General features: G+C 33.4%; 2 protein-coding genes across 4 annotated transcripts; one reads left to right on the forward strand and one right to left on the reverse strand.

Moving 5' to 3' along the window:
- Nucleotides 1–6,984: 6,984 nt before the first annotated feature.
- On the reverse strand, nt 6,985–8,497 carry LOC148569705 (uncharacterized). Its single transcript, XM_088506599.1, has 2 exons — nt 8,402–8,497; nt 6,985–7,449 (listed from the first exon to the last, which is right to left on the reverse strand). The coding sequence occupies exons 1-2, from the start codon at nt 8,495–8,497 to the stop codon at nt 6,985–6,987; spliced, it is 561 nt and encodes a 186-aa protein (XP_088362725.1).
- Nucleotides 8,498–9,751: 1,254 nt separating this feature from the next.
- On the forward strand, nt 9,752–14,826 carry PTAC4 (plastid transcriptionally active 4). Of its 3 annotated transcripts, none has more exons than XM_016331611.3 (11): nt 9,752–10,074; nt 10,151–10,269; nt 10,382–10,492; nt 10,747–10,811; nt 10,895–10,976; nt 11,529–11,603; nt 12,551–12,621; nt 12,714–12,796; nt 13,378–13,442; nt 14,065–14,139; nt 14,277–14,826. In XM_016331611.3, exons 1-11 carry the CDS (start codon nt 9,954–9,956, stop codon nt 14,394–14,396), a joined length of 987 nt encoding a protein of 328 aa, XP_016187097.1. In that variant the 5' UTR covers nt 9,752–9,953; the 3' UTR covers nt 14,397–14,826. The 3 variants fall into 3 exon arrangements, with proteins under 3 accessions (XP_016187097.1, XP_016187099.1, XP_016187098.1); XM_016331613.3 differs by having other exon boundaries at nt 9,819–10,074; nt 10,374–10,492; XM_016331612.3 differs by lacking the exon at nt 9,752–10,074 and having other exon boundaries at nt 10,149–10,269; nt 10,359–10,492.
- Nucleotides 14,827–15,000: the final 174 nt, after the last annotated feature.

Raw genomic sequence — 15,000 nt, forward strand, 5'->3', positions numbered from 1 at the left:
TTTGTACGGTAAGTTTTTTTTTTCCCTTCTTCTTGCGGTACATTATTTAAACTCAGTCTATCGAGTTTTAAGTAAGTATTTATTTTAGATAAAATTGATACATTAAAAGTTTAATATATTTAAACTCAGTCTATTTTTTTTTTCAATTAAGTCCCTTTTAGTAGTAATTGACTTAATTTTATAGGGACCTAACTAAAAAAAAAGAATTAATATAGGAACCTAAATAAAAGAAAAAAAAGTGTAGGGACCCAATTAAAAAAAAAAATTGGTGCAAGGATTCAATTAAAAAAAAAAAAAGTATAGGAACTTAATTGAAAATTTCGCGAAACTATAGGGACCAATAGAGTAATTAAACCTATTTATAATTGATGGATAAATTAAGTAACATGATATTAGGAATTTAGGATTCAACTCCAACTATTTGAATTCTAATAGAAACAAACAATTATTAGAAAATAAAAAAGGTTAAAAGTGAATATTTTACTCAGCTCTAATTCTTTTATGACTAAAGCTTGGTTTAGTAGAATTTAAAAAAAAAAAAAAGCTTTTCAAAAGCACAAATATTTTATTTTGTGTTAGTAAATAGAAAAATTATGTATTTATATTTGTAGCTTTTAAAATTTAAAAATATTTTTGAAAGTATATAAAGTTATACTTTTTAAAATTAATTTGTATTTATTAAAATTTAAAAAATCTAATAAAACTTCATATATTAGATATATGAGATTATAATTTGATTCAGCAAAGATAAGTACTATAAATTTACAATTTTTGAAAAAAAAAATTAAAAATCAACTCTAATAAACTATTTCAAAAAGTAAAAGCTTTATTAAATCGACCCTAAATATTGGATTGAAAAGAAGGATTTTTTTTGTTTATAAAATAAAAAAATTAACGGCGAATTCTATATAAATTATGGAGTTCGTTGCACCCCCAGCGAACTCTATAATTTATATAGAGTTCGCCGCCTCCCCCTGCGCCGCGAACTCTATGATGAGTTCGGCAATAAAAGCAGGTCCATTGGAGCTCAAGCAGTCACAACTTCTCTAATTACTTTCTTCTTTCTTACTGTTATTGTTATTGCTACGATGTCAGAAAATTCATTGTTATCCATTCATTACGATGGTGAAATAGTGTATGATGAAGAAGGTTCAATTATCTTTAGATCGGGCCAGCCGATAATTACGTATATGACAACGGAAGTCAACAGTTTAACAGCTTTAAAGAGTTTGATATTGCATGTCCTCGGGCAGCAGGAATCTAAAAAGGTGAAAAAAAATTATTACAGATATCCTACCGAGTTGGATGGCAATTTGTTTTATAAAAGGTATATTAAATTATAGTTGTGTTTTCTTTGTCTCTGTTGCAAGTATATTTATCACACCGTCGTTGTGAGCGATATTTGTGTTGTTTTGAATTAGGTATCGGTTGCGCGACGACGAGGACGTACAACTTATAAGGTCGTGGCACAACAAATGGACCAATATTCATCTGTTGGAGTTATACGCGTTTCTTGTTGACTTTGGTGGCCGAGGATCATCTGCAAATACTATCAATGATAGTCCAACGGGTGGCGTTGTTAGACGAACTATCAGAAGAACGATGGTGGATTTGAATATGCCATCTGAGGGTAGTCAGGAGGGGTCTAATGTTGAAGTTCGTAACGTTGACTTAATGGATGACGGTCTTGAAAGTCATGACAGTTCTAGTATCAGAGATCCGATGATGGAGCAGTACGAAGTCAACCACGATGAAGGAGAGGATGTTGACGAAGAACCACCCGAAATCCCTGATGATGGTGACGAGGAAGAGGAGATGAACTACTACGGTGACACACAGATTGCTCTGACATAGCCTGCCATTTCTCAACCATATGACCGGTCGGATCATTTCACTAGATTGAATCTAGATGCAATGACATCGGATTGGTCGTTCACCCAAGGAGGTCCCGAAGAAGGCCCAAGCAACAAGTTTGAGGTTGGACAACAATTTGGGAGTAAGAAAGAAGTCATGTTGGCAATTAAGCAGTACAACATCAGGAAAGCCGTGGAGTACAAAATAGTAGAGAGTGACCATTGGAGGTACAATGCAAGATGTATCCAGTTCGGACCCGGTTGTAATTGGAGCATACTTATATCATATCGCCGAAAGTAAGAAAGATGGGAGGTTAGGAGATACACCGGTCCTGATACTTGCGTACAAACTTCGATAGGGCAAGATCATCGTAGGTTGGATTCGAATGTCATTGCACAACACATTTTCACGATGGTCAAGGCCGATCCAACAATCAGCATCAGGGTTCTACAAGGAGGTGTGGAGAATCACTTTGGTTACAAGGCGTCGTACAGAAAGGTTTGACTTGCAAAACAGAGAGTCATAGCTAGAATATATGGCGATTGGGAAGAGTCATACAAAGAGCTTCCTCGTTGGTTATTCGCTATGCAAATGTACTTGCCTGGTAAGATTTATTTCCAGTTTATTTATTCGCCATTAATTTAGCCGTGTACAAAAAGCCGACTAAAGTATGTCCAATTTAGGTACTTGGGTGCAGTTAGTGGCACAATCGTGGCTGATGCAGGTCTGGAGCAAGTGGATGATGTATGGGCAGGTCCTCAGGCACCACCCCAGCAGGCACTAAATAATGGTCACCCAAACCGAATAACTCTGTGTGGGCCCACTGCAGGTACCATGTCATGTACGGGAGGGACGGCTACATGTCAATATGATGATATATCGGTAGACGATGGTTGGCCCAAGCCTTGTGACAGCCACCAAGCAGATGCGGGAACCACTCGCCACGACCGAATCTCTCGTCCAGCCTGTGCATGTCGTCAATGTTCAGTGGCCTAGTGGGAATGTGCTGCAGGCCACCGAACTGACGTACCACCCGGTCCATCTGATGCCACTCGACGATAGCAAAGTACAGCAGTGGACAAACAACCGCCGCCGAGGCATCTGCCTCTGCTATCGCCGGTGGAACTAGGCCAAAAAGCTGCGGGTCAGCATATGGCGTCCACTCAACGTGTTCACATAACACAGATGCACATCAAACTTCAAATAATCATACGCAATACGTACAACAGATAACTAAACATTAATTTCTTAGAAATAAACATTAATAACTTACATTCATCATCCCAATCCCGTTCAACGTACGCTTGTACTACCTCAACCTGTGCCTCGCCTGTGGCATTGTCCGGCCGGTACTGAACCCACCTACACAACCAACAACCATAACATTTTAGCCTTTATTTTTAATAAACTATATAATAATTACTTAAATAACTTTGGTTAGTGTTTATGATACCTCTCGACCAGGGGAAAGCGACGAGCATCAAACCCATCAGGCCGTATTAACGGAATACGGTGGTAGGCCCAAAGAAAGCATCAGGCTGACGCATCCTCTCAGGTTGCGCTGGCCATGCTCTGTGGCCCAACACATCTGGCGATACAGCCATGCCAGCACAGCAGAGCCCCACGACAACCGGCCACATGCATCAAGGTCCTCCAGCAGGGGAAGCCACCTGATATGCACCTGAGAGTCAGATGCATCGGGGAAGAGGATACCGCCGATCAACTGCATGATGTATCCTCTAGTATACCTCATCAGCCGCTCCTCTGTGGCATCCTGCTCTAGCTCTCCACAAACCGTGTTGTGGAACCAAGTAAGCTTGATAGTCCACTTAGTCTGTGACTGTCTGTCCTCTGGGCCAGTAACAACACCCAATATCTGCTCACACAACTCTTCAATGGTCCGTCCCTGGTGGTGCTGCTCCTACCCACCGATGCATCCACTGACAGGATCACCATCAATCCGAAATCCCAACTGATATGCCACGTCCTGCAAGGTGATGGTCATCTCTCCGCATGGCAAATGAAACGTATGAGACTCAGGCCTCCACCTCTCTATCAATGCCGAGGTAAGCGACCAATCATGCTCAAACTCCACCATGTATGCGACGTACTCAAAACCGGCTCGTCTCATATATGGCCTAATCTGCTCCGTCGGCCGTGTCATCAAGTTCCGTTTGGTGTGCAAGATCCGAGGCGCCTACCAAACAAAAAAAAAATAATTTTTAACAAAGAACGGTACCTTCAATACATACAATAGCAAGTTCACTTCACTCTTCACTTTTTTCTTCACTATAATAAAATAAAAAAAAAGGGGTTAAAAAATTATACCACTCGATCAAGCCTCCCAACGATGTGCTCAACCTGATCCAATCTATACATCTCATGTTCATAATCCAATAACTGCTGCTCCATCGAAACACAATCTACTAAAATAAAATCACATACTATATTATTAAAAAATTAACTAAATGAAAAATGGCTTATAAACTTACTAATTTTAAGCTTAACCTACTTAACTGGCGTCGTCATATTAATTTATAAGTAACTTAACCTTAAATTTTAGTGCTCACCTAATTACCTTCTAACTCACAACACAATGCTATACAAATAACTAAATTATCTAATAATGTACTTTCCTATATTCTTTTACATGATGATACATAGCCACTATATTAAAAAACGGTAGCATAAAATAATATACCTAATATAACAACACTAAAAAGTACATCTACCTATAAGTAATATGTAAATAATAAATCTATTATTTTAACTAATAAACGATCTATACCTAACAATTTTATCTAACATGTAAGCAGTAAACCAACTTAACATAAAAAAAAATAGACTGTTATTTATTAACCTGGAACTTAGACTGTCATCCACAATAAACTTTACGGATGTCGAAAAGGCAGAAAAAAGTAACAGAAAAATTCTAGAAGATAGAATAGAAGGAGAAAGTGACAAACCAAAATGGTCCCACACTGTTTATATAATGTGCCGAACTCATTATAGAGTTCGCCGGAGGCGACGAACTTGCTGCTAATTCAAAAAAAAATCGTATTTACAAAAATAAAGTTAAAAATTTGTTTTGAAGAAAATAATTAATTTTTTTATTTTGTAAAAAAAATCCTCGAAAAGAAAAACATATTTTTGTATACGTTTAACAGAAAGAATATAAACATGGTTTGTTTCTTAATAAAAAAAATAATATATTAAAAATATCAACAATTATTGAAAAAACTAACTTTCATATCATAAATTTTATTTTATGAACTATTGGTTCATTAAGAAAATGGAACCAGCACTGTTGGAATTTCTTATTAATAGGAAATTCCAAGAATAGATATCTAATGGATTAGATAATTTTTTAAAAAATAGTTATAATTTTATTGGTAGAATTATTTTTGTATATTGTTAAAATATAATTATTACAAAATATTAATTTGATTCAAAATTTCTATTATTTATATTATCATCAATTCATGTTATCTTAATTTTTTAACTAAAAAAGGTTAAGAGTGAGTAATATTTTACTCATCTCTAAATATTTTACTAAATATATCATCATTTATTCTTATACACTGTATCATCCAAGCTTAACTAACTTCTCTTCTGATTGGAGGAAAAAGAGCTTTTATTTGCATATAACAGGAAGGAGATAAACATTGTTTGTTTCTTAAAAAAATAATAAAATAAAATACATTAAAAATGTCAACCACTATTGAAAAAACTAATTTTGGGATTATAAATGGGGTTTTATAAAAGAATTAATATTTAAAGTGCTTCATAAATTTGCAGTCAAGTTTTAGTGTCATCCGTAAACTTAAAATCGTCCTAATTTTATTTCTGAACTTAACAATGGTTATCCCTAAAATGCTTTTCGGTGACAAAATGATGATCTGACTGGATAAAGGCCACGTCAGAAGTCACGCTAGACTGATAAAATATTGTTGTTTCAAGATGTTGTTTATGTTCTATTAAAGCGCAAAAAAATGAAATAGTAATATTTTATCAGTACAACATGACTTCTAACGTGGCCTCTATCCAACGACGTCATTGTTATTAAATTGAGAGACAAATTTAAAACAATTTTAAATTCAAGAACGACATAAAAATTTAAATACAAATTCATAGACCACTTTAAATATTAACTCTTTATAAACTATTAGTCCATTAATTAACAAACCCAGAATGCTAACACCAATAGAACTCCTACTTTTGAAATTTTCTCTTCAAAGGTCTCCAGATACATATGCAGCAAAGAGTCCAGACAATTATCAGAGTAATAATCTTTTTCACATATATAGCAGAAGTAAACCCGCACCTACATTATTAATGTATCACCAACATTATTAATTTATTCCACATCAAAATAATGCATACTTCATAAACTAAAATAATATTCACTAAAAAAATAAATTTATTATTTTCTTTTGATATATGAATATATGAACTACATATTTTTTCAAAATTTTCTTCATGCTACGTCAAAATTAAATTTTAAAATTTTAAAATAAAAAATAAAAATTCCAATCAAGTTTCTTATTAGAAGCCAATAACTCTAAAAATCAAACCCTCAAAAATCTACCATCAAATTAAAATAATAAAGATTTATATACAATTATCTTTATGTAAAATTAATAATTAAAAATTTTAAAATAATTATTTAATCAAAATTATTAAATTATTTAATAATTTTTAAATATCAACTCCACATAAATTTTCACTAATTAAAATATAATTAGGTCCACTCAAATCCAATAAAATCTTTCATTAAATACTATCAAACTCACAAGTCAAACCTTAAAACATTTTATCCATTCAAATCCAATTAAACCATCCATTAAAATCCAGTAAATCCAAAAATCAAACAAATTTACAAATTAATTTTTTAAAACCTACCATCAAACTAAGAAATATGTAGATATGGATAAGAATTGGTAAAAGAAAAAAGAAAATAAAAAAGTTTCACACTTAATTATACCTGCAATAAATGAAATTACATCCATTAACTCGCTCAACCCAACAAGAACAATGAGAACATTTACGCCATTGTTTCTTACAAATAAGCTTCGCAAACTTCACATCGTTATCGTGCACACCATGATTATAACAGCTTTTATCATGATGTCAAGGAACTTGACACTTCAAGCAAAACTCCTTACAATTAGGGCACTTCACTTTTCTCACAGACTTATCTTTACACTCATTGATGACCAATTCTGAGTAGAAAGGACAGCAACACTGATACTCCATCGAAAGGAGTGCCGATTTGACTGTTGTATCAAACCATTTATCGAAGATATTTTCGGGGATGAGAATCTTGAATGCCATTGGATCTAACTTTACGGTGCATTTCAAGTCAGGGCAATGGACGTTCTGTGCAGTGACGAATCGGGCGTAGTAAACGAGGTAGCGGCTGATGCAGTTATGGCAGTAATAGGGAGGGTGCATGCAATGGTGGTTGTTGTTGAAGACATTGCCGACAGATATAGGGAGGGTGCATATACCGCATGTTGGTGGCAGTGGCTGAATCTCTTCGTCGTTAACTTGGTTCTCATCAATGTCAGTGTCAATGGTATTTACATTATTATTCTTTTTTTGAGACCGAATCCCTAATTATGACCTTAAATTTTTGGAAATTGCCATATTTATATTCAACAGATTAATCATGTTCACATGATTTAAGTTTGGTGAGATTTTATATAGAAGATGAGGTGATCATGGATTGAATTTTTTTTTTGGTGACTCTAATGGATTGGATTTGGATATCTTATATTTGGATGGATTTTTATTTTTTAAATATTTTTTCTAAAGAAAACAATTATAAAGTTTGGGTAAACTACAAAAAATGCACTCGAAAATATATTCGAATTTTTCTATCGATAAAAATGTCTTCAAATAATTTAAAAATGCAATAAAAATATTTAATATTAAATATGTTTTTATCAAAAAATGCTTTAATTCAATATTAAATATGTTTTTATCAAAAAATGCTTTAAAAATTGAATTTTGATACTTTTTTATAATCATAATTTTTTCTTAAAATTTAATAATTTTTCATTAAATATATATTTTTTATAATTTTTTTGAGAATACATATTTCATACTTACCAGTTACCACCTTATTAGTACTACGGAAGATCACCAAATATCTTTCTAGTATCACATTTTTTTGTGCAATTTTACTTTGTTGCTTCTATATATAATTTAATTATTTTTATGTTTTAGCTGCGTCCTACCAAGATTGTCGGAGTAGGCTCCGATCCTAAAAAACCCACAGAGAATTCGGATGATTCTGACGAGAATCATGCTCCTAAAAAATCCAATGCTAAGAAAGGAGGTGGTCGAAGGAGAGAGAAATCCCAGCGATGCCATTCTCTGGTCGAAAAAACGTGAGTTTATTGATGTTCTATATTGAGATCTGGTCCCAGTAAGTCACAAAAAAATCGTTAGACCTCCCACTTCTACGGTAATATTTTATTTTGTGATTTGTATTTATTTTGTTATACTCACGTCGTCATTTATTGTCACAGTCGAAACCTACTTTTGCATCCTTGACAAATCTTGAAAGGAATGCTTCTTGCAGGGAGCTAGGTCGAATAACCTCTTTCTCAAGGGAGCTAGCTCCATAATACTCCATAATAATTTAAGAAGATTTGACATTTTTTATTTTTTGATGTCATGTCTTTTAATTAAGATAAAAGTTCAGGTACTATTATTTTTATATAAAATTAATAATTAAGAATTATTAAATAATTTAATATATTTAATTAAAATATTATTTAATAATTTTTAATTATGATCAATTTTACGTAAAACAATTATATGTGAGTCAATAATTTTTAACTATTAATTTTATATAAAAATAATTATATGTAAGTTTTCACCACTCTTTGATGGTAGTATTTTCTTGATTTTTCTGCCTAATAAAACGAACATTGCTCGCTTTAAAATAATTTCTTTGGGCGTTTTTTTTTTTTATAAACATCAACATATTTTTGTCTGTGGTGAGGATTACCATAGTTAGGGCTGGAAGTGAGTCGAGCTGAGTCGAGTTAGACCAAGTTCAAATTCGGCTCACAAAAATTGAGTTTCGCTCATTGCTCGACTCATTAATAATCGAGCATATTTCGTAAGTTCAAACTCGGCTCACCGAATGCTCACGAGCTGACTCAAATTATAGAAACATAAATACTTAATCTATAATTCTATATCAATAAATTATAACTTATATATTTTAAAAAATATTTAAAAAGATTAATTTTATATATTTCTATCTATCAATAAATTATAAATTTTTTATTGATGTCCTACATCAAAATTATATATAAAAAATAAATATAAAATTTCAAATAATTAAGATCATATATATATATATATATATAAAATTATATATTACTATTTCATATGTATATATATAATATTAAAAATATAGATTAAATGCATATAGGATATGTGTATATATATAATCGAGTCAGTTTGAGCTTATCCAAGCTCAAACTCGACTCATTTAATTTACGAGCTCAATTCCAAGCTCAAACTTGGCTCACTAGCTCATCTTATCGAACTATTAACGAGTCGAGTTTGAATTAGCTCATGAGCTGACTTGACTCAATTTCAGCTCTAACCATGGTATTTGGTCAAGAGGACGACCCTCCTTTTTACGGGTTTTGTTTTTGGTGTACTCCTTTTTATGGTTTTTGACTTTTTGGTTAACAGTGATCTTATTCTTGTTGGCCCAATTATGTTCAGGCCCAGGATCAGGCCCATTAATAAGAAAGTAGCGAGCGTGGTAGCTGTACTGTTATACTGTAAGAGGAGTGTCACCTTGTGCATGCAGCAACCCATTGGCCAGCGGCAGACCCTTAAATAGAGCTCAGATCCGCGACGGATTAATCCTTGACCTGTCGGGTTGGGGGATACCGTAGGAAACAAAAAAAAAAATACTGTAAGAGGAGTGAGGTTGAGGAGTGTTCCCAAAATTCTCAATATCTTCCGATTCTTATCGTTTTCTTCTTCATCCTCCCATTTCAGCCAAAGCAACACTCCTCTTCTCATCACTCATCACTTTCCAAAATAAAAAAGAAAAGAAAAAAATGGCGTCGAAGCTTCACATATTTACAGGATTACCCCCGGCGCCATTTCATTATTCTTCTTCGTCGTCTACCTCGCTAACCAAGAAACCTCCTCTCACCACTTCCTTCTTCGGCAACGGAGGTAACACGTGTTTTATTGTCCTACGATTCGTTGAAATTAACTTATTCACTAACTTCGATTGTTCTTGTGCTTGAAGTTGTGAAGCTTAGAGGAGTGAAGGTTGTGAAGCCTCTGCGATCTTCCTGTTCCACGAATGGAGGTGGAGCTCTTGGTACTCGAATGAACCTGTTTGATAGATTCGCCAGAGTTGTGAAGGTGAATAACACGAACACTGGGAATTTTTTTATGAGAAAATATTTAGGTTTAGATTTAATATTCTCATTGTTATTTATCGTTATGGTTAGATTTTGTCATCTTAGTAATGCAGTCGTACGCAAATGCAATCATTAGTTCATTTGAAGATCCGGAGAAGATATTGGAGCAAGCCGTGCTTGAGATGAACGATGACTTGACCAAAATGCGTCAAGCTACAGCACAAGTTAGTTACTCCGTTTTGTTTCTTCAGAATTATTTGTTTTTGTTGCTTCGTTGTTTTTATTTGCTTGTTTTGAATATTTTTTATGACAAGGCATTAGTTATTGATTTTTATCCCCCAAAAAAAACGAGAAAAAAGAAGCTATTGGGAACTATTTGAGGTTTAGCTATAACAGTTGAAAGCTGAAAAGACGTTAAAAAAAAAAAAAGAAGCAATGCTTATGTCATTTTTTTTTTTGCTTCATATTCTATCTTAAGGTGTTGGCATCTCAAAAGCGGTTGGAAAATAAATACAAAGCAGCAGAACAAGCTTCTGAAGAGTGGTAATGTATGAAAGAATTATTATCTTAATTTACTTATGACCTTATGTGTATAAATACCACCTTGTGCTTTAAATATGATGTAGGTACCGTAAAGCACAACTTGCTCTTCAGAAAGGTGAGGAAGATCTTGCCCGTGAAGCACTTAAAAGACGCAAATCTTATGCAGTACGTTCCCTTATCCTCTGGGGGACTTTTGCTCTTTTGAGTTACTAGTTTTTGGAGAGGATTTTTTTTACATATAGGGATGTGCAAATAATCAAATGAAGTTTTGTTTTTTAATTTCCTTTCCTTGTTAAATGCGGTAGTATTTTTTCCTCCCTTCCTTTGATTAATTGAATTGAAACATTTTTTACTTATACTTGCTATGGTTCCCATTCATACAAGCATTTCTTAAAGGTCGATGGGAACTCCTTTGTCTACCCAAGTGATGTATTGCTGTATCAAATTCTCTTTCCTACAAGCATGCCTAACTCTTCTTTTTGTTGTGTACGCAAGTGATTTATTATAATAGTCAAATGTATACGTCTATGATGTGAATTGACTATTAAGGTTGTCATGTCCTGTTATAAGGTTTTGTGATTATCTGATGTTAGTTCAAATTTCTTCAGTAGTGAAAAGACCTTTTAATACTTAATATCTGTGAAGTGATTTTGTTTATATATTTCAATTCATTATTATAATAAGGTTGTCTTATTATATGCTTCTTATATATTGCAGGATAATGCTAGTTCTTTGAAAGCCCAACTTGATCAACAAAAGAGTGTTGTTGACAATCTTGTCTCCAATACACGGGTAAATGTTATTCTTTGTTGGTACATTTAGACTCTGAAATGATCAGTATTATAAAAGTATTTTTGAAGCACTTTGATGAATTGCAGTGCTGCCTCTTTGAATGTCACTCTGGATTAGTATTGATTATTGGGATGTATGTTCCTAAAACCTTACTAGATTGTTACACACCTTGGTTTCCTTAGGATGGATAGCTGTTATGTGTGTTTTCTCCAATCCTAGGTGTACCTACCTATAGAGTACCTGTATGTGTGAAGCTTATGTTACCTTCTTGTTTTCTTTCTACCATCTCAATGATGATATCTAGGAAAACCCTAGTCATAACCTATTGAGTTGTTGGGCTTCCACTAAGGTTCAACATCCGATTGGATATGAAATTCTCCATTCCTGTGATTGTATGATAAATCTGGGTTAGCTATGAAGTTTCAAGTAAATTATATTGAGTATACTAATATAAAACAGGAAATGGCTGAAAGAAATAGGCATAAGGATATGAATATGAGTGCGAAAGGAAGAGAAGTAATCCACTTGGGTTTTGAATATTAATGTAAATCCTAATGAATGAAAGTGGGCCTATAATGCTAATGTCAATAATGCATTTTAAATTTTGTTGAAAAGAAGAAATTCTTTAATATATTCGAGCTTTGTGTACTAGACCAATAATTTATGGTCCCATCATTTATTGAAGTCTAATTTTATTGCTAGCTAATTATAAGTAGCCCAGTGTTCGAATTGGGTGCATCAGGTTGGTTCAATAATTTATTGATGTTAATTTGTGTGCTGGATGTGGACACAATGCTGTATTTCTGCTGCTTTGTAAGAAATTGCATCTTCCCAGAATCCCATAAGCTGTTGAAAATTGTTGGGCTATTTTAATTATAACGCAGGATTTTTTTGTTATAACTAGTGATGTAAGTTTCTCCCATTTTTGCTTTGTTAATTGCTTGTAGCTTCTGGAGAGTAAGATACAGGAGGCGAGATCAAAGAAGGATACTCTGAAAGCAAGAGCTCAATCTGCAAAGTTTGTCCAAACCATTTTCTGATTGACTCGCATTTTATTACAGTCTATTCCTAATCCCTTTTAATCCTGGTTGTTGATTAATGTTCCTTTAGGACTTCAACCAAGGTGAGTGAGATGCTGGGAAATGTCAATACAAGTGGTGCTCTGTCTGCTTTTGAAAAAATGGAAGAGAAAGGTGAATAAAAATTATTGACATTACTCATTAGTTGTTCGGGTATATAAATATATAATAATACTATGCTGGTCTATCCTTGATGTATGCCCTTGCTTAAATTGGATTGACAGAAAGATATTAATGGTTCTATGCTTTGTATCCTGCTCCCCTTTCCTATATATATATATATAATCTGATATCTTGAAGCTTCTAGTGGTTCAAAATATTTGACATTTGCATTCATTTCAACAATCTGAATAGTTTTATTTGCATATTCACGAGTTATTACGATTATGCTGAACACATACCTTGTGTTTTATAGATTTTATGCCCTTATGTGTGTGCTATTCTTATTTCTTAAATTGTTGTAGTTCATGTAATTGTAGTCAAAATATATGGTAACAGAAGTTTATGAGTAATTTATGAGTAAAACTGAAGTTGGTATAGTTGGACATGATAAGTGCCTAATCAATATGTGAATAGTAGCTCAATTGGAAATGGCGTGTATGCCAGAACCATTTGCATGAAATTTCTATGTGCTTTTTATTATATATGAAATATAAGATTATTTTCTTCGTATTTATTTTATGTTATCTTGATAGTGATGGCAATGGAGTCCCAAGCCGAAGCTCTTGGCCAGTTAACAAGTGATGATCTTGAAGGGAAGGTAGGTAACTTGTGTACCATGTAACGTTCAAGTTTGTATATATAGTTACATGTTGAGCTTGTGAAAGAAAAATAAAAATAAAGCCAGCCTAGGTTTATAAAATGTATTGATGTTCTAATAATAATAATGGAAAATATATTCTTCTAAAATATTATCATAGCTATGTTCATTGTGTTTGTCACTGGGTTAGTATATAAATGCCTGCTAATGGGATACCAAAGGTAGTTATGCTAATTTGCCCAGTTCACCTCCCTTGGAAATTTTGAAAATCACCTCTTGAGAAGTTCTTCCTTAGGAAAATTGACACTGGAGTTCCAATGATTATGTTACAAACTTTTCTATTGTAAATATTTTCCTTTGGTTAATTATGATTTGAGTATGGCTTAGAACCACTAAACCACAGGATAACTCTAATTTCCAAATGTGTTTGGATTCATTGTCTGAGTTGGTGGTGAAATTGATTGATTCTCGAGTCTTATCTAGGGCCGCATCATCCCTTGATCTTTAAATTCATGAAATTTGTGAAGTTTGAAGTTGCAAAGGCTGTACAATTTATTTTTTGATTTTTTTGGAATTATGGATTCCCCCCCAACATGAACACATTAACTGTTGATTTTTGCAGTTTGCAATGCTAGAGAGCTCATCAGTTGATGATGACCTTGCAAATCTGAAGAAAGAACTCTCTGTTGGCTCGAAGGTATGCTTCGAATGACTGTTATCTTTCTCCAATATCATTATATCATGATAAACTAAGTGAAGGGAGAGAAATTGTTTAGTTCCCACATGCTACATATCTTTTTAACTATTCATTCTTTAACTGTTTGCTTGAAGCAGAAAGGAGAGCTTCCCCCTGGAAGAAGTAGCACAACTAGCGCCAACACCGGAATTCCATTTCGAGATGTTGAGATAGAAAGGGAGCTTGATCAATTGAGGCAAAGAGCAAAGGATTTTTAAAAGGCATGGAATGTTTTTTTCGTTTCTTCGTATTTCATGCTTGAATTTCGTATGCTTCAGATATCAAACACTGTACAGTTAAGTGCCAATCGCGATTAAAATTATTTACAACCAAATGCTGGATGGAAAATGGAATAGATAAGCTGCATGCTTCTGTAGCTCATGTGTGACATCTAAGCACACTGATATACTGTAGTATATCTAAGATCCGAACCCCCCCCCCCCCCCCCCTCTCCTTCTTTCCCCTTTTTCTGAATTAAACCAAGTAGCGCTTGAAAACTGTTGATTTTGATGTATTAAGCCCCTTCTATTAGATTGATAGATATCTATCTGTCTTGTGCTTTTAAAACGTTCAGCATCATCCAGATAGCTTGGCAATAATTGTTTTTCGGTGTAGATTTATACATTTCAGGTTTTTGTGCTTTTATTTATCTTTGGTGACGGAGGGTGTTAAAAATGGGATGACATTTTCATCAGTGGCTTCATGTATAATTTTACATATTAAATTTTATCTATTAGCTTTTTTTTATGCATAAATACTTAAAATGATAAAATTATAAAATAGTAAATAATAACCATAAACATTGGTATTAGCTTTTTATAT

The sequence above is a fragment of the Arachis ipaensis genome, chromosome B3 (genome assembly GCF_059453495.1).
Source record: "Arachis ipaensis isolate K30076 ecotype BB chromosome B3, ASM5945349v1, whole genome shotgun sequence".
Taxonomy (NCBI): Eukaryota; Viridiplantae; Streptophyta; class Magnoliopsida; order Fabales; family Fabaceae; genus Arachis; species Arachis ipaensis.

Excerpts from the sequence above, each read along its gene's own strand:
- PTAC4 (XM_016331611.3), top strand. The coding sequence starts at position 9,954 with ATGGCGTCGAAGCTTCACATATTTACAGGATTACCCCCGGCGCCATTT. Across the intron at positions 12,622-12,713 it reads GCAAGAGCTCAATCTGCAAA|GACTTCAACCAAGGTGAGTG; the intron begins GTTTGTCCAAAC and ends ATGTTCCTTTAG. Across the intron at positions 13,443-14,064 it reads GTGATGATCTTGAAGGGAAG|TTTGCAATGCTAGAGAGCTC; the intron begins GTAGGTAACTTG and ends TGATTTTTGCAG.
- LOC148569705 (XM_088506599.1), bottom strand. The coding sequence starts at position 8,497 with ATGGAGTATTATGGAGCTAGCTCCCTTGAGAAAGAGGTTATTCGACCT. Across the intron at positions 7,450-8,401 it reads GATTTGTCAAGGATGCAAAA|AATAATAATGTAAATACCAT; the intron begins GTAGGTTTCGAC and ends TCTCAAAAAAAG.